The sequence below is a fragment of the Rhopalosiphum padi genome, chromosome 4, assembly GCF_020882245.1.
Source record: "Rhopalosiphum padi isolate XX-2018 chromosome 4, ASM2088224v1, whole genome shotgun sequence".
Classification (NCBI taxonomy): Eukaryota; Metazoa; Arthropoda; class Insecta; order Hemiptera; family Aphididae; genus Rhopalosiphum; species Rhopalosiphum padi.
The window spans coordinates 8,380,161-8,404,441 of NC_083600.1; the positions used below are offsets into that span (position 1 = coordinate 8,380,161).

The 24,281-nt window shown below is 30.5% G+C and overlaps 2 protein-coding genes across 4 annotated transcripts in view; one reads left to right on the top strand and one right to left on the bottom strand.

Annotated features, from left to right (window-relative positions):
* The window catches only part of LOC132929856 (protein O-mannosyl-transferase TMTC2-like), a 285,751-nt gene that overhangs the window by 127,232 nt on the left and 134,238 nt on the right, over positions 1–24,281 (top strand). For all 3 annotated transcript variants that reach the window (XM_060995466.1, XM_060995465.1, XM_060995464.1), the window contains exons 4-5: positions 22,428–22,853; positions 23,555–23,855. In XM_060995466.1, the coding sequence (XP_060851449.1) occupies positions 22,428–22,853; positions 23,555–23,855 (727 nt within the window). The remainder of the gene's footprint in view (positions 1–22,427; positions 22,854–23,554; positions 23,856–24,281) is intronic.
* Positions 19,296–21,586, bottom strand: LOC132929857 (ATP-dependent DNA helicase pif1-like). Its single transcript, XM_060995467.1, has one exon. The coding sequence runs from the start codon at positions 21,547–21,549 to the stop codon at positions 19,474–19,476; it is 2,076 nt and encodes a 691-aa protein (XP_060851450.1). The 5' UTR covers positions 21,550–21,586; the 3' UTR covers positions 19,296–19,473.

Sequence of the window (24,281 nt, forward strand, 5' to 3'; positions counted from 1 at the left end):
AAAAAATTCTGTAAAAACGTTCCGGCATTCAGTATGAGAAAGAAATCTCTCACAGTTGACAAAAAAATAAAAAAGAAAGAAAATCAAGAACGTTAAGAAGACAAATCGATTCGAATAGTCATTTTCAGGGGAATGGCCGGTCAAGTGTGTTGAATCGAGTGTTCACTCGTATATATATATATATTTATATATAGATAGATAGATTTTTTTGTTTTTTAGACGGGCAGTGATAGAGAGAGAGCGTATATGTGTGTGTAAAAGAGGACGTACTTTATTATGTGTACTGTAAAACTTTGATTGGGTTCACGAAAGCCCACTTATAATTCAAATTAAAATATATATTTATATATATATCAAATACAGTTACCGTTTTTTATTTATTTTTTATTTTTTGGCAGGTCACAATTTTTATTTGTCACCACACAGAACCTTATATAGTTACTGCATATGCCTATATATAGTATATATCCTCTATGATTATTTTGAAGGAATGTCTCCTTGATAAGTTATCCATCCGTGATGGCGATTGGTGTGGCGGGGGGTAGAGAAATAAAAAAAATATTTCACCAAAAAATCCGGCTGCTATACTCTGTGATAAAAGGTCAAATGGAGGGAAAGAAATGGCATCTGTGGACATCTTGACAAACTCATTTTGAAATTCAAACATTATTATCGGTAATTTTTTTTTTCTACGATAATACGTGAACGAAATACATAATACCGAAATAAATTCTACAAAATACCATGTTGTCACGTTTTCATGTATATAATATATATTATAGGTATATACATACATACATATATATATATATATATATATATATATATATACATTATTATTCCTTTCTCTATAACCAGTGCTACTGCGTGGTTGATGTAACGTGTTATTTCTCTAAACAAACCGAAACAACGACAAAACGGCAATTTCAAAATAATACGTTATATCGTAACTACCTATATAGTATATACTTAAGTTGTCGTTCAATTTGTATCAAATAAATTAAATAAAACAGTGTTATAACATGGATCATTAAAGTTTGTTTAAAAAAAAAACAAAACAGTTAAAACTTACTACACTGACAGTCACCAGCATGGTCTTATTGTTTATTAAATAATATATAAAATACATTAACCGGTACTATTATAGTATTATAGCGTGTTAGGCCATAATTGTTATATTTTTGTATATATATATATATATATAAATGTTTATACTTAAAGTCTACGTTAACCGTTAATTTATTTATGTATTTCATTAGCGTAGTTATTATTATAATCATTTTCAAATTAAGTATTAATCGTTGAATACATAGATATAGTACGTAAACTGGACTTTTGAATACTTGTTTGTAACGTAATTGATCAAAATTAATTCGTTAGCTAATAGTTTAAATTTTCCTAACGTAACTGTGGTCGATCAATAAACCATGATGGACGGCCGATCTGTGCGAGACAGAATTATATTATAATGCATATCGTATAAAATGTTTGAAATTACTTTGGACGAGTGTGCAATAATATCCGACGTGTTTTTTTTATTTCGAAACTAAAAAATAATATAAAACATTACGAGCTCATAGTAAATCGAGCGCACTGTACGGTGTATATAAAACCACGTCTCTCGAGACTTTTGAATCGAATCCTCGTGATAATTTTTGGTGAACGAGAAAAATAAAGTTTTCAAAACTGAACGGAAAGCCAGAAGGAGTGAGGGACACGCGCGCGATTCCTGACCGGCATATTTCCTGAGGGTCCCGTATATTGGCTAGAATGTAAATATTGTCAGAGTTGATACATATACCAGTTCATTTACTATCCGCCCGCCAAACAGAAGCGTATTTGTGTCCAAGACATTACATATTATGTTATAACAACATGAAAAAAGCGAGTAATAATTCCACACAATACAAATTATTATTGAGTATCACGTTTTCAACATATCAAATATATCATGTTCTTAATCCTTCCAGTTCGATAATTGTTTTTTTTTATTTTTAACCAATAAATTAATATATAGATTCGATATCTCAAAATAAAAACAACTTCATTTTCTTACATTTTGTTAAGTAATATATATATATTTTTTTTTTTTTATCAAAATTGTACAATGACTATTTGTACCAATGTATGACATTAAGTTCAATATATTTATCTAAGTATTTCCAGCAAGAAAAAATCATTGTATCGTTTAAGTATTATATAAGGTGTTACAAGACTATTTAACAAACTTCCATTAGAGAAATTTTACTATATTTGTTAAATAATCCTGGTACACTCTATATTATTTAATTATTATCCTTGGTAGTTAATTATCTATCGAATTTCAAAGCTTAATAAACGCATTATTAGATTGATGCATAGCGGTGAACGCGTTTGTAGATGACCTCAACTGATTATTTTTCGTAATTGATGTGTCATTAACAGGGTTAAGTCGAACTCATTTTGCATATAGTATTTCATATTATCGACGGCGTTATTGGCTGCAGGTGGCTGTGCAGGTACTCTATAAATCTATAATACTATGCGTATTGCGAATCGCGATTGTCTCTATATAGCCAATCAATACAGTATAATATTTGACCACTTTAAACACAACAAGTATTATTATAAGGAAGATTACAACGATGACTCAATTATCTACACCCTTGACCTTTTTTTCAATGGTTAGAGTTTTGCTTATATAATATAGTTAAACTTGTTGAAATACAAATATCTAACAAACATTATTGACAAATAGTAACTTATGTCGTTATATATATAAACTCTGGGACGATATTTTAGTTTATTTTTTAACTCAAAATTTCCTTTTTTTTGTTTATTAATTTGCGATGATAAAGTAAAAATAAGCTCGAACCATATCAATAAAACTCCTATCACCCTGTCGGTCAACCGATAATCGACCATATACCCCTTTCAACTATGCAAAATAATGTAGATACTAAAAAAAGTCTATCGAACACGGGTTGAGTTTTGTTTAAATTGATTTTGAATTTATTTGACTGAGTCAAGCATAATATAGGATGTATGAAAATCGATTTTTTATATATATATATATATATATATATATATATATATATATATATATAATCGAGTTAATATTATATATTATTCACTATAACGTATATGTAGTATATACGATCGTCGGCTACCATATTATGTGAATTTAATGACGCGAAAATTCCGCAAGTATATATTTCACTTCACTATAACTGCAACGATCTAGGTTGTACTTGACTAACGTAATATTATTATTGCGATATCGGTTACCATATACATTATCATGTAGATTATACTACATATGTGAAACCTATGATTTATTGGCCGAGTAGTGAACTTGTATGAGTTGTCGTAGACTTTATTAAAATGTCATCCTTTAGACGTCCACCCTCCTTATTGTTATCCTCCGTAGACGAATATTCGTAAGTAAAGGTGAGTATATGAGTAGGTATATACACGAATTTTGGATACCCATAAAAATAGCATCTCCTTTCCAAGTCAAATAACCTAATCACCATCTAAATACAAATATAAATTTACTACCATCACCGTATTATATGAGACAGTGAAAGCTGAATAGAAGGGACAGTGTTATGGGACCGAAAAATGTGTCCGTTAATACAGGTTTCACAGCAATACAAAATATTATCTGTTAAAAATAAACGTTTAAGACATTTGAAACGTATATTTTTAAAAATCAATAATACTGTATTATATCGTCATGATTTATCTCGCACAGATTAGTCAGTATAAATATCGCTACAATGATTGATCTGTATCGGTCAGTCATCAAGGCCGTATTTTTGTCATATCTATATGGAACAGAGATACAACAAAAAAACTTAATTCCCCGCTTTCTCAGTCGAATTTAACATTAAAAATGTATTTAGGAAGGTACACGCGAAGCGACGTGATCCGTACACGATGTACGGTATAACATATATATATATATATATTGCGCCTGCTGCAGTACTAACGCGATTTTGTTTTTTCGGGAAACAATTTTGTTCCACTGAAATTTCGTATTCATGTAGTCGCTGCAGCATCACCAGATGTCATTCCCGCCCATTTTCTACTGCCCCGTCTGTGTATAACTTTTTTTTTTCATCACCACGCTATTAACGTTATATCCGCGTTCTGCGCAGCAATTTATTAAGTTTTCATTCTCGAACTAGAAACTTTTTTTTTATTTGACGTCGTTGAACTACCGTCATTTATGCACACGCACCTTATATACTTACCTCCGGTTTTGTGGAAATCCATGAATTATCACCAATTCATCGTCCACTAAAATGGATTTCGCTTGATTTATATCGGTGTGTCGTCGTAAAGACGGTTGACGATTATTGACAGTAAGACCTTAAACCTACTACTGGATGAGGTATATATTATACGATGTGATTATCTAATCACTGTTTAATGGAGATCGCACGAATTAAAACTTTAGGAGAGCCACTTTAGGATTTCAGGAAGTTTTCGGAAACGCATCAAAATTAAAAATGCATGTTTATCTAAAGAAAGTAAAAGAAACATTGAAAATTGATGAAAATCTAATTTTATTTAATATAAAAAAAATTATTATTTGGGTGAGGACCATCTCTGGTGACCCTTGTTGGTTATAACTTATAACCATAGTAATATTTGAATATTATGATGAATAAATTAATATGTTATTGAAAAAAATATTTTTTTTTTTTACATAACTAGTTTAAAGTCATTAAAAATTCATCCTAACATATTTTTGACAATTATTTATAAAAAAAAAAGTGACTGAAAATTCTAGAAAATTACTAAATTAATATTGATAAAACAAACACTCTGTATATACATCATATTATATAACAATATAATATGTATTACACGTATTGCGTACTTTATAGTTTATTGATACTAATTTAAAAAATGCGAGGGAAAACAATATTTTGATTATTATATGTTTATACAATATTTAAATAATAATATACGTATAAACACGATATTTCGGTTTTATAACTAATGCGCGTGTATAACACAAATATTGTTATATTTTTATAAAAAAAACAAAAAACGGCCATCTGAATAAACGTAATTAATAGGTAGGAAGGTAGATATGTAACTGCATATTATTGTGCTTACGTTATATTTTTAATAATACCCATTCAAAATTCAACAACAATTTAATAATATACTGCGCAGCATTGGAATGCGATTATTATTGTATCTGACGGATTTTCAATTCGTTTGGACTTGTGGCGCGTGGAAAAAAAGATTAATCGATATAGGTTTTATATATGTATATACATGCAATATTTGTGTTATTTTATTGAAAATAAAGTTTTTCGATTAAATCGAACATCGTATTATATTATACAATAATGTATTGTATGTATCGGATAGTTCGGAACTAAATTCAAAAAGAATGTTTCGTAATAGTTGGCGCTAAACCTACGGACATAAATCGTTCTAACGTTTTAGACTGGAATACAAACTTGAAAACTTTTAGATAAACCGAATAAACATTATAAATCCGCGTGCGGTTAAAACGGACGCAATAAATTCAATTTACTTTCTTTCTGAGCATTGCGATAGGATTTTACCATCTCGTACAATATAGTGTTTATTATCGAACGGTGCATTTTTGATTTCAAATGGATACCTGACCACCATTTTATGTTGTTAAATTAATATAAATAAATTAATACCATTATTGTAATCATAGTGTCTATAATGTTCCATAAAGTATAATGTTCACTATACAACTCGTGAAAAAAATCAATATAAAAACCTTGAAATATAAGTTGAATCTAATTTAATTACTATATTATTATTGCCATCAACTATAACAAAAGATATCTTCCAATACAAATATTATCTTTATCGTTAAAAAAAAATCCAACACTTTGTATCAGAAAACCATTTTTCGCTTATTATATGGAGGTACTTACGTGTAAATTTTTAATATTTGTGAGTTACCTATATTTAGTTTTTTTCTACCACATATACCTACTGCAATGTATACATCAAATTGGCAAAAAAGAAAAAATGTGAACCACGAACCAACAAACTGACTCTCGGCTTTTTGCGGGGAAGTTTTACCTTTATAACCAAGCCCTACTTTTACCTCTCTCCTATTACCCCGTGTATAAGCCATCTAGCGACCACCTTTAGGTAATTCATGTTTCAGCGCGCGCGCGCGTGTGTGTGGGTGGGTGTGTTTTACGTTAACGATTCTCCAGGCCATCTGTTTTTTTCCTTCACTATCATCATCCATCCGTCCAGCGTTGTGTTTTATAGGTGACGGGATGGCTCAGTGGTAACTAGAGCTAGTCGGTAAATTTTTTTTTAATAACGCCGCGCAAGCTGCTATGTACCCCCTTCACATCAAACCATCTCATATTATCTCGTTCCATGCCTCGACCTCGTCATAGCGTCTCCATTATATATATATATGTATGTTTGTATATATATGAGTTGTGGCAGGGGTGGAAGAACGGCGATGATGTTAGTCAGTTGACGGAGGTGTTTTACGTCGTGGTGATGGCAACACGCGAACCTATTTAAACCGTCTCGTGTGTACGGGTGGCGGCTGGTTCCGATGATAAATGGCCGTCGAGTCGTCTATATCTCACAATTTTCACCACTCTCTCTCTATCGCTTGCCGTACCCTTCTCTCTCTCCACACATAAATATATATATATATATATATCGACGAGTAACCCGCTACGGTTTCTACTCGTACAACGACAATAACAACGGTACCGAATAAGACGATAGTGACAACACAACTATTCATGCCAATATTATGATCATAATATTACTGTCTGCCTCCCCTTCCTCACACAGCCGTTGTAGAGCCTATTCTATTCTCCTGAAGATCCAGAGATACGCCTCTGTTATTATTTAAAGTATTTCTTTGGTATTCGATTAGTCTTAATGAATCAGAACAAGATTTGCTTTTCATTACAATTAACATTTTTTACGCATCAAGACTGGCATCAGTTTCAGTCACAATGGTCAATTTCTGCTCGTCAAAAACGTCATTAATTTTTTCCGATTTTATAATGAATATCGTTTGTGTTATAACAATTTTATTTTTGTATTAAGTAACAACAAAAATAGTTAAGCAAAATAATTTTTGAAATATAGAATTTTACATTCCTTAAGTTTTCAGTTATAAGACAAAATTAAACCCCATAATACAATTACGATATTTTTACATTTCGTTTTTGTATTTTTCGACTACATTCTTGACGCATACCAGAACATTGAAAACGAATATAAATTACGAGGTAAATAAATTATGTATTACGTCGTCACGTGGAAGAAAGCACACTTATCCTTTATTTCTCCCATCATATTTCAATCCACTTATAATACAATAAATTCCAAAGTACCAGGGTACCTCGCAATACATTTCAAGTCACAATTTCTCCAGCAATTTATATTATAATACTCGTATATTATATTATATTGTATTATTATTATTATAAAATAGTGAATACCGTTCCGAGTTATTAGTTTAGGGTTTATTTTTTTTTTTTTTATGCTATTGTAAAATATAATTTTGATGAATAATAATTATTACAATTATGTATTGTCTTCGGTATTACCGTACAACTACTAGAAAATAATAATAATAATAATAATAAATACATTGTTTATGGTAAAAATAACCACTCTATTATATTATACATCTGAACAATATTTCGATTTTTGTGTCATAATTATTGGAAAACTAATATAAAAAATGTTAACATAAATTAAAAAATAAATGTTTGACATAAAAGACAAATTAAAAATATTAAACTTAGGATAATACACGATTATATACATTTTTCAGTTATAAAATCAGCATTTAAATTTAAATATTGAAAAAAAATCCAATATTAAAATCGATTTAATGATCTTAAATTAAAGTTTGACAATAGATAAATTCACTTCAGTTAAAGAAAACTGAAATACGCACTTAAATCTTCTAACTAACGCACCAATTAAATAAGCGTTCACGTTTAAATGTGATTAAAACTATTCGTACATACTTATTTGTATTATATCAATTTCAATTTTGACTGTTAAATTAAAATTATTGTAGTATTTGAGTACTTATAAAATATTAGTTTTAACCATTTTAAATGGTTTGCTTATTTTTTTAAATTCTTATAAAATAACAAAATAACCGATTTGCTCTATATAATTAATATTACGTTGTATTTATTTATAAATTAAAAAAAATATTCTTAAAACAAACAATTACTATTACATCGAAATAATTAAAACATTAAACTAACAGTGTGTATTGAGTAACAAGTATCACATTAATCCATTCTAAAAAAAATCTATTGTATCTACAATAGTTGAAAAATAAGTATCTATAATAGGTAGATAGCTACTGAAAAAGCATGTATCAAATATTTATTTTACACTTATTTTAAAGCTTTTTCAATTTTTGTCCATCCTTGGGTGTAATTTAAAACGCCACTTTATGTAAATGATTTAATATAATATATATATATATGTGTGTGTGTGTGTGTGTAATTTGTTTGATTAACTTATTAACTAATAATGCAACTTCTGCAATTGTTGGTTTCTCGTGATTTTAGATAAAGACGTATTATACCTATAATAATAGTATCAAACGCAAAATTACATCATATCATTATAATTAGGTGTATAATGTTTACTATATACCTAATAAGAACATTATACATGTCTATATAATGTCGCAGACGAAAGATAATAATAATTATTGTTATTCGTAGCGTAATAATATGAAAAATATTATGTTATAATGACGTGCCACGGCCACCGGACCATGCGTGTTGTTGTCACTGTTGACTAATTATAAGGGTAGAAACCGAGTATAATATACGCCGTTGTAACTGCAGCGAACTATATAACCTCTCGCATTCGCCATGGTCCATTAAAGTCGTGCAATACAATGTTATACATCAGGTACCGTGCTATCAATTAACTGTTTAAATTAAACTTCAAAGCACGCAGCCGTGTCATCTCTATTATAATATACAAGTCGCTGTCGGTGTATATTTGATCATTTCCCTTGCGCCACGCGCACTGCAATCATTAACGGTTTAATTACAAACGAAACGAAACCGGCCATACGACTACTGACAATCAGCTCTCGTCCCGTGATTGTCGCTGCAGGTTATTTTAAAACGTTTAATACGTTTGCAATGGTATAAATTATTGCTAAAAAAAAAAAATAAAATCCAAAAATGGGTAGGAACATGGAAAAACACTGAACATTTTTGCTTATACTATACAAGTAAATCTATCTAAAGCATTTCTACTATACTGAGCAAATTTACTACAACTCGTGTAGAAAATACCAAGTTTTCAATTAAAAAATTCTGAAAACAATATAAAACGCTACCTACATAGTTTTTCTATAATGAAGCACTTCAAAAATACTTCCAGGATATTATTCATAATAACCAAATACATCGAAAACTTAACAAAATATTTTTTAAACCATTGCAATTCTAAAATTTTACCAATTAAGCGATTCACTTTCAGTTTTAAGTAGAATCAAACATGGACTCCTATATGACCTTCTAATTTAAAAACCACAAAAATAAAATAGTCATAATATTGCCATAATTACGGAATTGTATTGCTATAAACAACACTACTTCAAAATAAATTGTTCTAAATGAAATCCATAATATCTTAAATGTTCACAAACGTATATTATACGTAAACTATACGTTTATATTATAAAATCGATTTAATTTATATTGTGACATCTAAGTTATAATAATATAATGTAATTATCGTTAAGTTCAGATGAGAAAAATTTCAGGTGACACTTCTGTAAAAAAAAAAAAAACAGTATTTAACTGATTAACATACATTTTTTTTCATAGTTATTATAAATTACTAATGAACAGACGCATTGCGCATCATTATAGTTTATTATTGTATATCTGTAGCGCGACAAAATAGTTATCATGGTCGTTTTACTATAAAATAATGTAATGTACGAACGACGTTAAAAGTATTTATGTATTATTGTTATAACGGCTTGGATCTTGGCCAGGAGAAGATCAGCACCGTGGGATTTGTCCCGCAGATTTTCACGGCAGCGATTTGTCCGTAGGGGATAAGAGAAATGTGCGCAAAAGACACGTTTCACCGACGGTCTGGGAACGAACTGAAAATCACTGGTAACAAAACCAAGGAACCATTCAAATTATGCGCAGGTCCCCGAACCTTTATTGAAATCATTACCAATTTGATTCACTCTGTAGTTCAAACACCTAAATTTAAGACGTTTTTCCAATAAGGAGCAGAAAAAAAAATTGGTAAATGTTAGAAGACATCATTTCAATAAATTAGCATCACGTGTCATATTATCATCATCGTGTGCGTTCTAAATTCTATCATTAAAAAATTATATTATTATGAGGAGACAGAAAAAATTCTTGTTTAAGATTTCTATTTCTTTTCATCTTTTGCTCTACATTTCAGATTATTTATTATGTATATAAAATATATTTCCGCACAAATATGGGACTTGTCTGGAGTGTCAACGATAATAATTGTTATTTTATTGTTTTCAAGTGTATAAAATATATATGTAGGTACCTACCATTTTCGTGCACGATATGGTAATTCACCATCATAGTTTATTGTAAATACACGACTATATAGTATATATATTATTGAGTTATATATATATATTACATATATACGTGTACACAATATATGCGTGTGTGTGTGTGTGTGTATTTTCATTTCGATATAATGTAATAGTTTAATAATAGTTGAAAAAACAAATAATGTGACATTAAATAATATAATGTGTATCAGACAGGCATTCGTAAACAATTACCATAAAACGCATACATATCTGCCATATAGTATATCTATGTTACATCTACATACAAGTGTAAACTGCACAAAACTAATTTTAAACTATATTATATTGTATGTATATAATTGTATAATATGTACAAGACGATGTGTATTCGTATCCAAATGTAAATACATATTATACGATATAATATGATCCTTAAACATTCAATTTCAGTCGACAAACATAGTAGCTATCATACATGTATAATATTATGTATAATATATGACATCAGTCCTATTCAAATGATTTGTATGAACAATATGATAGCTATACTTTATTATTAATTTATTCAAAATCAATACACCTACGTATAACAAATTGATAATAAAAAAACATGCCCACCGACCTTTTTTATAATAAAAATAATAATATAGAAATAAATTCTGTGGACCAAATTAGAGCGCCCACATAATAATATTATAGTATTCTAAACTGATAAAATATTCGATATGTTTTACGTGTATGTAAAATTACACGAATTCCGTGGCTAGGTAATTATCCATCAATTATAATTATTTTTGGAAATATAAAATTATAAGTTAGGTTCATGTACTATAATTATTATTTTAATAGTGTCGAGAACGGCGTTTCAATTGAATACAATTTATTATAGTTAATTATAAATTTGAGTTTTGATTTAGTCGTGTACAATTGTGTCAATTATCATATTTTATATCTGTTCACAAAAAAAATCGTGTTTTTTTTTCGGTAGCGTAATAAAAATAACAGTAAGTCTGGCACGAATAATTAATAAAACTACTGAAATAATTGTTGTGGTTAAAAGATCGTGTTTAAATACAGCCTCTTGTTAAGTACTACATTTTGTGACTAGTACTCGGTATAAATACTTAAATAATTTATGTAGGTATCTAGTATATTATAACGTATTCTTCTTGTATACGTACTATGTATCGTTTGCAACAAATGTCTTATTTTTTATATATATTATATATAGTTGTAATTGCTGAGCTGTAGTAGTAAATAAGATATTGGAAGCTATTAAAAAATAAAATAAAATAACAATAAAAAAATGTATTTTTTCACATTATGCAGTCGCAGTCCAATCCATTTTATTCGTTTTTAATCGTCGTCTGCATAGTTCTGTTTTTGACTTATCTTCTTTACGTGTAATCGAAATCATAGGTACAGGAAACTTATTAGATTCACAAAGAACCACATATCGTACATTCCTAGAGTCCGTATTGTTATAATACCTACCAAATGTGCCAGTTAATGGGTTATGCGAGCCAAAATCGATATCGAAATGTTTCCGGATGTCGTCGTGATGATAGTAATAATACTAATACTACTACTACTACTAATAATAATAATAATAATAACACGGCAGACAGTGCTTTGTGTGGTTTCGTTGAACCAGGGAAGTGAGCCAATGATATATTATTATGACTGTAGTTAACGTATTATTAGAGTAATTAAATGTCTACTCGATAACCGTAAGATATGAGATGATTTGGCGATGGGTCAGATGAGTAGAGACGACGGAACTCATAACTATCGAACGATTGAGCACGTCTTACTTAACATTTTTAGTCAAAACATTGGACATGCTTAAAAATATACAAAAAACTACCTTTCGTTATAATTTATTTAATCATTTTTTTTTTATTTTTCAGTGAAATAATGATATTATTAAATAATCGTTTGATTTGCCTAATAAAGATTTTAAATATTTTATTATTATTTTATTTACTTATATTATATCGTTTTCTATGATATGCAATGAAAATAAAAAAAATAATATACACTTATTTATTATGGGGAAAAGGGTAACAATTGAATAGTTTTTCAAATACTGAGATTCTTACACAGAAAATATTTTTATAAGATTGAGCGAAAGTAATGGATTTTGTGCCAAATGAATAACAGCCGAGTTAATATTATATTAAACTCTCGTTACGTCGAATCTCAAAGGGAACAAAAAGAAGTTCAAGATATCAAAATTTCGAGATAACGACGTTCGGCATAATATAATAATCTACTGAATCAACTATATAATATTATTATTATTATGTTGGATTGCCATAAAATAATGATTTATTTAATGACCAATCATGAGCCATAAATCATGTTACAACATTAAATTCACGATCTCACTATTGATTCATGTTTAATAACAATTGTTCATGCACCTTGTCAATGATATTATTAAATTATAATGATTATAACAATAAGATTTATGTTTGTCGATAATAACATAATAATATTATTATTATTATTTAATTATACTAACGCGGCGTTTTGGATATGCATTTTTGGTACACTGCTGCCATGCGTTCATTTTCTAGTATCTCATTGTTATGAATAATAATATTGTACTTTATAAATTTATAATAATTCGTTTTTATGATAAAACATTTGACGCGTACCTTATTACAATTTAGATTTTAGAGTATTGTAAAATAAACGCGTTATATTATAATATATAATATTATATTTTACTATTTAACTATCAAACTGCGAAGAATCGTCGAATGTGTTCAGCAGCTCAATGGAGATCTCACTTTGTTTGATTTTAATATTTATTTTTTTAATTGTATTATTTTTTTTAGTTTTTACGGTCATCCATGTGCATTTTTCCATGAATTCCGTAGAGATACGTATGAGCATATCGCGTGTCATACAAACTATATTATTATAATATTAGTCATAATATATACTTGTTCAATATTTTTCTCTATCATCATTTAAGTTAACCACCGTGAGTTACTACAAGAATCAGTGTATAATTAATAATTATTAATTTTATAAATAGGAGCAATATAATCGTCATACATTTTGATTTTATTAATTTGAAATATATCTTTGGAATTCTTTGATGTAGTTTTAAAAAGTCAGTTCGACGCCTTTTGCTTTTCATGAATACTGTTAATGATATTAGGTTATTATTATTTATTATACATAGGTATTGTATAATATGAATATATTATATACTCGTATATTATAAATTTAAATTTTTTCCTTTACAGTAAAAATACAAAATGTATTGTATTATGTTTTGAATTTTAGAGGACTTAGGTATATACACATTACACATCTAATATTTATAAAATTATACCACGTATATTTCCTGATTAAATAATATTATTATTATATGCGGATAGCTTTTATTTTATATACTTCTGAAGAATTGAAATATTTAATATAATCATTAGAGTTCCAGTATCTGACATAAACACACACACACACATATATATATATTATATATATCATACTATTTTTATATGTATATTTATGTGTACAATATAATAAACCCGTGCAGCGTTATACCTATATATAGTATATAATAATATACTACCCCTGTATAATACCGGCGGTGGTAAAACGTGATGGGGGTGACCGGTGTGGTGTTTCGCTTGTCGAAAAAGGAGGAGGCGGTGGCCCGAATATGGCTGAATGGCATGACAAGGCGGCACATGGTTATCGAACACGCGATTCGCCTTTGGAGAATAATTTACGACGCGGGACATGCCACTTAGGTTACATTAATCAGTGTAATCATGTACACACGAGCGTAGAAGGGGGTGAGGGTGAATAATGTAAAAAAAAAGGGTAACAACACCGCCGCCGCCAGTGCGTGGCAGGTATATAATAATATTAAATACGATTTCGCGATATTTGCCGAATACGCGCTCGCCACTGACGCCGCCGTCAAATCATTTCCCCGACGGCTAATAAGTAGTCTTTTACGTTTTACACGGTAATAACACATTTCGGACCGTCGTCGGTATTGTATAATAATTTAGCTGCGTAGGTTAGGTTAGATATAAATTATATGATTCATGATGTATGTGCTATTTTATATGTATGTGTGTGTGTGTGTTCAGACGTAACCGCATGATAAAATGTCGAGTTTAATATATACTATTATTATAATACATTAATAATAAAATTAAATTCAGCGTAGATACTTGGAATGTACGTCAGAAAAAAATACACGACGCGAAACAATGGCTTGTTGCGAGTAGGACGTTTACATTGTTTTTTTTTTATTTTCTTGCCGTTACACAATGACCTTTTAGCTGTTTAAAATTCAAAACCCTGTGGCCGGTGTTTGTCGTGGTATATAATAATAATAATAATAATAATAATAATATATAAATACATTTATATGTATATATATATATACACTTGCACAGACATTATACATAGCTCGCTTCGAGAAATACATTCGCTTTCATGTGTTAATTTGCATTGTGTAGTGCTGAACACTCCTCGGCGGCGGCGGTGGTGACATCGATACTAATTAAGTTAGTTACTGTAACAAAAAATTAACGGGCGTGTACACAACAAGTCATTATACTAGAACCTTAAAAAAAAAAAAACCGTTTTCGACCCCTCCGTGAACCCGATAATAAAAACAAAATAAAAAAAAACCACGTGATTTGTGCATATATTTTAATATGTATACAATATGTGTGTTAAGCGTTAATTAATTAGTTTGTAAGTGTGTATGTCGTCTCGTGGATAGGTCGGTGCAATGACGATAGAAGAGGGGGGACGAACGGTCGTTGTTCGAATTTGCTCACTCTGTGCTCACAAACCACATATATAGACTGTATTTTAACTATACGATATGATAAGGAAATCTGCCATCTCTATAATCTCCAACGACTTAATGTCTTTATAGCTTTTTGAAAAATATCGGTAAAGATAATTTTCTGATTTATTTAAAACATAACTGTTAAAATTGTTGACCGTCATCAGAAGAACTAATGTGCTCATCAAATATTTAAGAGCGTATTATTGATTAATTAACTCATTACTTTTATACGATTTGTTAATATATTAATTGTAATATTATTTTTCTGTAATAAGACGTTATTCTCTACATCTGATAAGTGAGGGTTTTTTAATAATGTAATAAATTTAACTTATTATTATACTTTATTAATAATGTATTTACATACAATTGACAATTACAATAATGTAGATTAATACTTTTGATAAGTTAACATTCAAATGTTTTACATTTTATATTGAACAGTGTATGCCTTAATTTATATTATGATTTTTTATGTATCTAGATTAAAATAGGCTACATTTTATATCCGATATTCACCACCAAAAAATTATTGTTATATATAGATATATCATATATGTATATTTTATATTTCAAATACATTATATTGTAACCATTTTTGCAAATTCTGATTACAAGATCATGAAACAAATAATATTATAATTATCATTTTTTTTCAGAAATAACTAGTCCAAAATGTTTTTTTTTGTGTTTTAATCAAAAATATAATATTAAATCTGATTATGACTACATTTCATGAATTAATAATCATATTATAAGCATGTGACTTTTATGTTTACATCAAGTTAAATATTTAAAAAACATAAATTTTAGGTCATATTATTTAGGACGTATTATATATTTTGTACATTAAACATATCTTATTTTCACCTCAAGAGTCCTAGAGATGTAGCTACAGTTGCGACAAATTTTCAAAATGTCCTTCTGTTTTTAAAATTTCAACTAACACACACATACCTACGATACAACGATATTTACTTATTTAATATCCAAAATATCTATGTATAATAATAATAATAATAATAATTTAATATTTACTACGTGCCCATAGATAGTAATGCATTACTCATTACCTATCTTAAATATTAAAATAAAGCGTAATAAAGCTGCAAAGTCTATATTGTATTAAGTGCACTAACTATTATAACTAGAAAAAGTTAAAATAAACCTGTGAACACGTATTTGTTCCTAAGATTTTTATATTTATTTTATTTTATTTTTTATCTACTTAGAAGTCAATATGATGTTACGTTTGATTTTTTTATGTATAAATATGCCAATTTATCTCGTATCAGCAAAAAGTGTCTCATTATTATTTTTTTATTTCGAAAAAAAATAATCGTAGTAACATCATATTTTTTTAGATTTTGATTTAAATTATAATAATTGGATTATTATATAATCCGGTCTACATCTACCTCGATGTATCGTACTTAGGTTTTATTATACTTATAGGTGTTATGTTTATCGACCGACACGTGCATATAGGTAAGCGTGGCATTATAATAATTATGCAATTTCAACGTCTGATAACGCAATTTTCTCTGTACTATTATTATACGTGGTGAATCTTTGTCGCCGTTATATCAACGGAAAAAACTTAACTACTTACCTACTTAAAGATCATCGAGTGGAATAATAATATGTAAAGATACGAGAAAGAAAAACAAATATGAAGACGACGCGTTGCATTTTAAATCCCGAATTATGTACAGTTTCTATATGAGGTGTTTTTTTTTATCAATGAACCATTATTTTACTGGTAAATTTGCCTGAAAAATCAAAAAAAAAAATAATTTAAATAATTTTGGCTGGCCAATTATACCTATAGTTTTCAAATATCTACTACTACATTCTATAGGAAAAAAAATATATTATATAAAATTTGCATTATTAAAAAATACCAAATTTTTTTTCTCCATATTTACCAATTTTTAGTGTTATTTTTTGTATTTATTTTAGTTGTTTTAAGTTCATATTAAAGTGCTAAAAATTTATTTTTTTTTAGTATTATAACTTCCAACCCACGATTATTAGTCTTAAAAATTTGAATTTCTGGCATTAGCTCATTAGTCAAAATTAGTTAAATTTAATTTGTAATGATTGAGTTTATACGTTATTGAAATTAATATGAAAACGAAGATCTCTACGTATTATTTAATGAAAACAATAATTTTCTGCTTTTGTAATAATTATAATACTTTTTTAGCCACAATGCATTTTTAAATATTATTTCAAATATTTCAAAAGTTTTTAAATTAATAAACTATAATATATAAAATTTCGTATTTAATTAGTCAATTTATTTTATAAATTCGAGTAGCTACAGTATATCAGTAATAATAAAATATACAGTAAAAATAAAATTAAAAAAAAAAAAAAGGAAAAATAATGCCGGATGATTCAGTGCGAGACGGTCCGATTCAAATATTGTATTGTCCCACGAAACGTTAAGCACACCAAATGCGTATTTCGTTGTTTCCGTGGTGTGTGCACGTATTGTCTTTAGTATGATAATATTAATATATAAATATTTTTTATAGATGGTCTGAAACAACGCGCATTGTATCGGCGATTTGAACGTAGTGAATATTATGCGCTGCATTATTAATATTATTATTATTATATTAATGTTTAACGCACAGGCTGCTTTCTGAAAATACGTTATTGTCTGCCTGCACACGCCAATGAGGAGAAAACATTGTTTTTTGCCAAGACTTTGAGAATAACTTTTTGATTTCTTACACACTTGCGACATTAATAATATATATACACACACACACACACATTCTTGCACTGGATATTACACAGCTGCGGTAATGGTAGGTAGGCGCACTTTGCTTGACCGTTGAAAATTATTGTCCACTACGCCAATGTTGTGTTATGTGTGTGCGTGCGTGTGTTATAGTGCGAAAAACTATTGCCGTTCGACAAACAAATGATCAATTGCGGATGACTTTTTGTGTTTTTCTTCTTTCTTTCTATCCTATTATATTCTTTTCACCTCTTTTAACACGTGTTGATCGCGGTGTATTATATATATATGGTTGTGTGCGTTAAAAACTTATCGTGACTGTTTTATACGTGCACCGCGAACTTACGTGCTTTAAATTTGGCGAGTCACCGAATATGTTTTCGATAATTCAATAGATAGTATAAATATACGTGTACGCAGCAACATTTGAGAAGACAATCGAAAGTAAATTTTAATAATAATAATAACGTATAAAAATGTACGAGTATAATAATAATTGTGCGTCACGTTACGACTTCAGCCCTAGTGGCATTTATTATACTTATGGAGTAATATCCGAAATTCTCTTGTTTTGATCTTATATCGAGTTCTAAAATGTTTAAGGATCGCATAAAATAGTAGTTAAAATGGCAATAAAATTATCTCTAAACGACCATTTAAAAGTCAGTCTGCAAGATATTGTGCTCGTATTATCAGTTAACTATTTAATATAATATGATATACCGAGTCACTAAATAATATAATCGTCCACTTTTATTTTTTAAATTATACATTTATTTAAATTCTAATTTTGAAGTTTTCAAATATTTTCGAAGAATACATTTTAAAATATTTAGATTTTTTACCATTTAACGAGTAGTCTGTGGTAACCAAGATGAAGTAAAAATAAAATAAAAATGAAGTATACCTTTTTACTTTTTTTTTTTTACAAAACCTATAGTAATATCATGTTATTATGGGGACTCGTTGGTTTACCTACCTCCTTTAATGAATGATGTAATTTAAATCTAGTGGTGGTTGATTTCTAAGTGTGTCTCATGATTTTTTCAAATAATTAAGTACCTATTAAAATTTGTGGTCAAATATTTTGTGTAGTCTTGTATAATTATTATAATTAACTAGCAGACCCGGCGAACTCCGTTTCGCCACCAGATTCGTTTTATGTAACATTTCGTTTGGTGATTAAAAGATAAAGAAAAAAAATTTTTTTTGTTATATATTTGAAAAGGAAAATATTTATTTCATTTCACAACAGTAATAAATTCATTTCAATTACCTACTAAAATGAAGTGTTATTTAATTGTTTCATTGTAGTGCTCTTTGGTAAACCACATTTTTTGTTTTTTGGTCTGACGTTAACACAAACAAAGCGGATGGTTTCCCAACTCGTGAACACGCAACGTATAACTGTCCATGTGAAAAACAATGATTTTCCAAATTTATCCCGCAAACACTAAGCGATTGGCCTTGCGACTTATTAATTGTCATTGCGAACGCAAGGCGAACTGGGAATTGCAATCGTTTGAAGTCAAACGGAAGATCAGTCGGAATCATTGGTATTCGAGGAATACATACATTTTCACCTGCGTACTTTCCGTTAATAATGGTTGCCTCAATTAAATTCGGCATAAGTCTCTTTACCGAAAGTCGAGTACCGTTGCAAAGTCGCGGTGGATTCAAATTACGCAGTATCAAAATAACTGTACCAACTTTCAGTTGCAAGTTATGTGGTGGAAATCCTGGTATCTCCAGAGAGTTCAAAAACTCCGTTGGATAATTTACTACATCATCGGGATTTGTTATTGAATCAACGGATTTGTATGTCACCAAATCGCCAGCAATTTTTGATTGAATGGTGAAATTCAGTGCGTGGACATCATTATTCTTTGCTGCAAGAATTGCTCGTTGACTTAACCAAGCATAATTCTTATAATTCTCACTAATGTTTGGGAAAACATTTTCAATAAGAACTAATTGAGTGTCTACAAATCGGCAAAAGTCGTTGGTAAGAGTAATTAATCCAGATGTCGCATCAACTGGGACTTTTCCATTTCCAAGATCTAACAATTGTTTGGAAAATTGTGCAGCACTTTGATCATTTTGAAGTTGAACTCTCATATTAGTGGTTAGCGATAATGTTTTTACGTTATTCCATAAAGGTGATGCCTTTAGGCAAGCATTCAATTCATCTGCAGGCGTTCCACGGGGAACTACTGGCAACGTCTGCCTGAAATCGCCTGCCAACAATATCATCAAGCCGCCAAAGATGTTGTTATTTCTCCGAAGATCCTTCAGTGTGAAGTTAAGTGCTTCAAGTGATTTCTTATGTGCCATTGTGCACTCATCCCAAACAATGAGCTTGCATTGCATTAACAATTTTCCAATTGCACTGGATCGGGAAATATTGCACGTTGGAGTATCAATTGTGTTTAAATTGAGTGGCAACTTAAGCGCAGAATGTGCAGTACGACCGCCATCTAGAAGAGTCGCCGCAATTCCAGATGATGCTAACGCCAAAGCTATGTCACATCTTGATCGAATAGTGGCCAAAATCAATGAAATGACAAATGTTTTCCCTGTTCCTCCAGGTGCATCCAGGAAGAATAGACCACCAGTATTATTGTCCACCGCTTGCATTAATGTTTTGTATACTTGTTTTTGCTGTTCATTCAGCAACGGAACATTATTTCTAACGAATTCCTGCAATGTATCAACATTGTATTGCAGCTCTCGATTTAATTCTTGGTTGAATGCATCGTGCATCGATCGATTTGGCGCAATCATTCCTACTTCAATCAGTAGCTTGTTTGCAATAGTCAAGCATTGATCCTCAATCAGAATCAATCCTTCATTGTAGATTTCATCGGTTATTTGGATGTCAGGATTATTCGTTTGAATACGCAAGCGATGCAAGATATCTTCACATATGGCGTCTTTGTATTTGTTCCATAACTGAATTGGTTGTGAAGGAAAACATGTGGTGATGATAATTGCGAACAGCGTTCGTATTTGGTACGCATTTGATGAAACAACTGAATCTGCAAGTGTTAAATCCCAATGAGAATCGTTCTCCAGCAAACCCAATAGTTGACATGCTTCTCGATATGTTTGGCATTGGTGGCCATTCACAGTTTTCAAATGCGCAAATGATTTCGGTCCACGTACATTTACTAACAGCAGTCGCAAATAAAAACATTCATCGTTTCTAGGATGAACAGTGTACATACGACCTAGTGCATCAGTTGAAAACACCTGTGGCCAGTCTGGAACTGGGGTTCCTTGTTTGCGACGTTGGAATTTCTTTGTTGATTGATTCCAAGTGTAATACTTGGGCATTTCAACGTACATCAGCGTCGCTGCGAATGGATCTGCTTCACACATTGCAAAGAAGCTAGTCAATGTTGTCGATGGTGGTCTCTCAGCTCTGTTTTCAGTGGCTGTGGTGGTGTAAGTAATGGATCCAGTTTGACTTTTCCACTTGCGCAGCACAATCCAACCGTTTCTCTTTTGAACTTTACCGCATTGCAATATCGGCATATAGTCGTCATTCGTCCAATATCCAAATTTTCATCATCACTGTAGTTCGCAGTGGGATCATATTGGAATGCCAAGCGATTGTATGATGCCAATGATCTTCGTGTGCTCACGCGATGTCTCAATCGGTCATTTTCTCTTATTATATTTTGTCTTTCTTCTCTTAAGTTCCTTGAATAGACTTGTTGCTGGCTTGCATGTCTTGTGCGGCGGCCGATGTTCGCACGTCGTTCTCTAGGCATTTTGGACTATGGACATAGTGTTGAATTTAACTTCAAATGCACGATCCATATAATTTACAATAAATGAAATTAACTGAACAGAGAATAATGATATCTGTCACACACTTTATCACGCACCGTTGCTATTGGTTTGAAGTACATGCTATGTATAATAGATGGCGCTGTATGTGAAAAACGATTTCCCCACTTTTCTGTTGAATTTTTCCTGAATTTTCCAGAATTTTCTTTGCTATAAACCTCACGGAGCCCAAGACCTTTCCAACGAATGCAAAACCGTGGAAATCGGTTCGTGCGTTCTGGAGTTATAGCGTCAGGGAGGAAAACCGGACTTATTTTTATATAATAGATAATAGTACTGAGTATCTTTATACATACTGATTTATTTCTTACAAGCCATCGTGAATTAGCTATTGAGATTATTTGTCTATTTATGAATTTATGATTGTTGGTTTTTAATTTAGATATCTTCCGTTTTGTTCACAGAATTCTGGTGGAATGTATAGAACGCTGGCAATCCTGTCGGGCGCGGCGGCCGGTCTGCTGTTTGCTAGGATGTCGCTGATGGGCGATGGTGGACCACCTGTGTTCGCGGCAGCCGACAACCCGACCGCCAAGTCGCCCAGTCTGGTAACGCGAACACTGACGTTCCTCTACCTGCCCGCCGAGAACTTCCGGTTGCTTGTCTACCCTCGGAGACTGAGCTTTGACTGGTCTATGGACGCTATCACGCCCGTAACTTCGGTCTATGATCCCAGGAACGCGTTATCCATCGCCCTGTACGTGGCCTTGTTCACCGCGGCCAGGCGGTCCGTCTTAGCTGCGTCCAGGGCCAGACTACATCATCACCGGCCTCACAGATGCTGTTCAAAGACCAAGTATGATCGACCAGTCGACCTACCCGATGACCCGGTAAGAAAATATATATTTCGTTTTCGTCTTATTCACACATAATATTACGATTAATGCTTTTATAAAAATATATGTTTTTCGTTAATGTAAATACTATCGGTAGTATTAAATATGTCTGAAATTCTTCATTTTGCAAATTTTTATACATCTAGAAATAATTATCGATAACTGAAGAAACGATCTTAAGCGGTATCGAAGTTTATTTCGTTATTTATTTATTTTATCAATATTTTTGATCAATGAGTACTTATAATATGATTTGATATTTTGGTTTTCAATTTAACGGAAATCTGTCAGTCTGCGTATTTTCTATTATTTAATTTTATCTTAGTTTTTATAATATATTATTTCAGCGTGTTGTTTCGTCAAATTTTATTCTGATTTTGTCTTTTTCCGTAGAAAAATAATATACTTTCATATATTTTCCGTGTAAATCGAAATTATACGTTGTTACTCTTTAGTACTTTTCAGAACATTAAACTTCTGATACTAATTATTGCCACGCGTTAGTCATTGGTTTTTCGTCTTTTTTTTCAAATTATTTTAATATTTTTGAAAAAAATACCGATCTAACTCACACGCAGATAACGAGTTCATTCCTATTTATCATCCCGAATAAATTGTATTTTTACACTGAACTTAATGATCGTCCTTGAAAACATGTCGCTTTTATTGAGAATATAATATCATAATATTTGTAGGCAAGAGCCATGGGACTCGCAGTCGCCATGACCGCCATACCGTTCGTGCCGGTGTCTAATTTATTCTTCTACGTGGGATTTGTGCTGGCTGAGCGGGTGCTGTACATGCCAAGTGTGGGCTACTGCTTTTTGTTTGGGTACGGTTACGCGGCACTGGAACGCCGGTTGGGGCCCAAGTGGCCAAGAATGGGTCTGATAGTGGTGCTCACCGTATACGGTGCTCGGACGGTCATCAGGAACAATGACTGGCAAGACGACGAGTCGCTGTACCGATCGGGCGTGCACATAAACCCACCCAAAGGTTAGTGTTAAATATTATTATTATTCGATTTTACTAAAAAAAAATCATCCCCAGGCCAGTTACTAAATCAATAGATATCAAAAATAAATTGAGTTCTAGACTCGATTTTTCTTACCTATATAAAAAAAAAATCGCAAAATATCAAGTGTCTCATATTTTGATCAAACTATTGACGACGCATGTAATTTTTAAATACTTATTTACAACATATATTATATATAATATTGTAACCAACGAAAAAAAATATTATATTATTATTTTGTGACATTTTTTGTCTGCTACTATTTCCTAATTTTTATTTAAAATAAATGAAAAAATATAAATGTCTGTGGGCTAAAGGTGTGAATTAAGTCAAATTGTAAATTAAAGAGAAAGACGAATGAATCAAAGATGGCTGTTACAATTTGTATATATTTTATTATTACA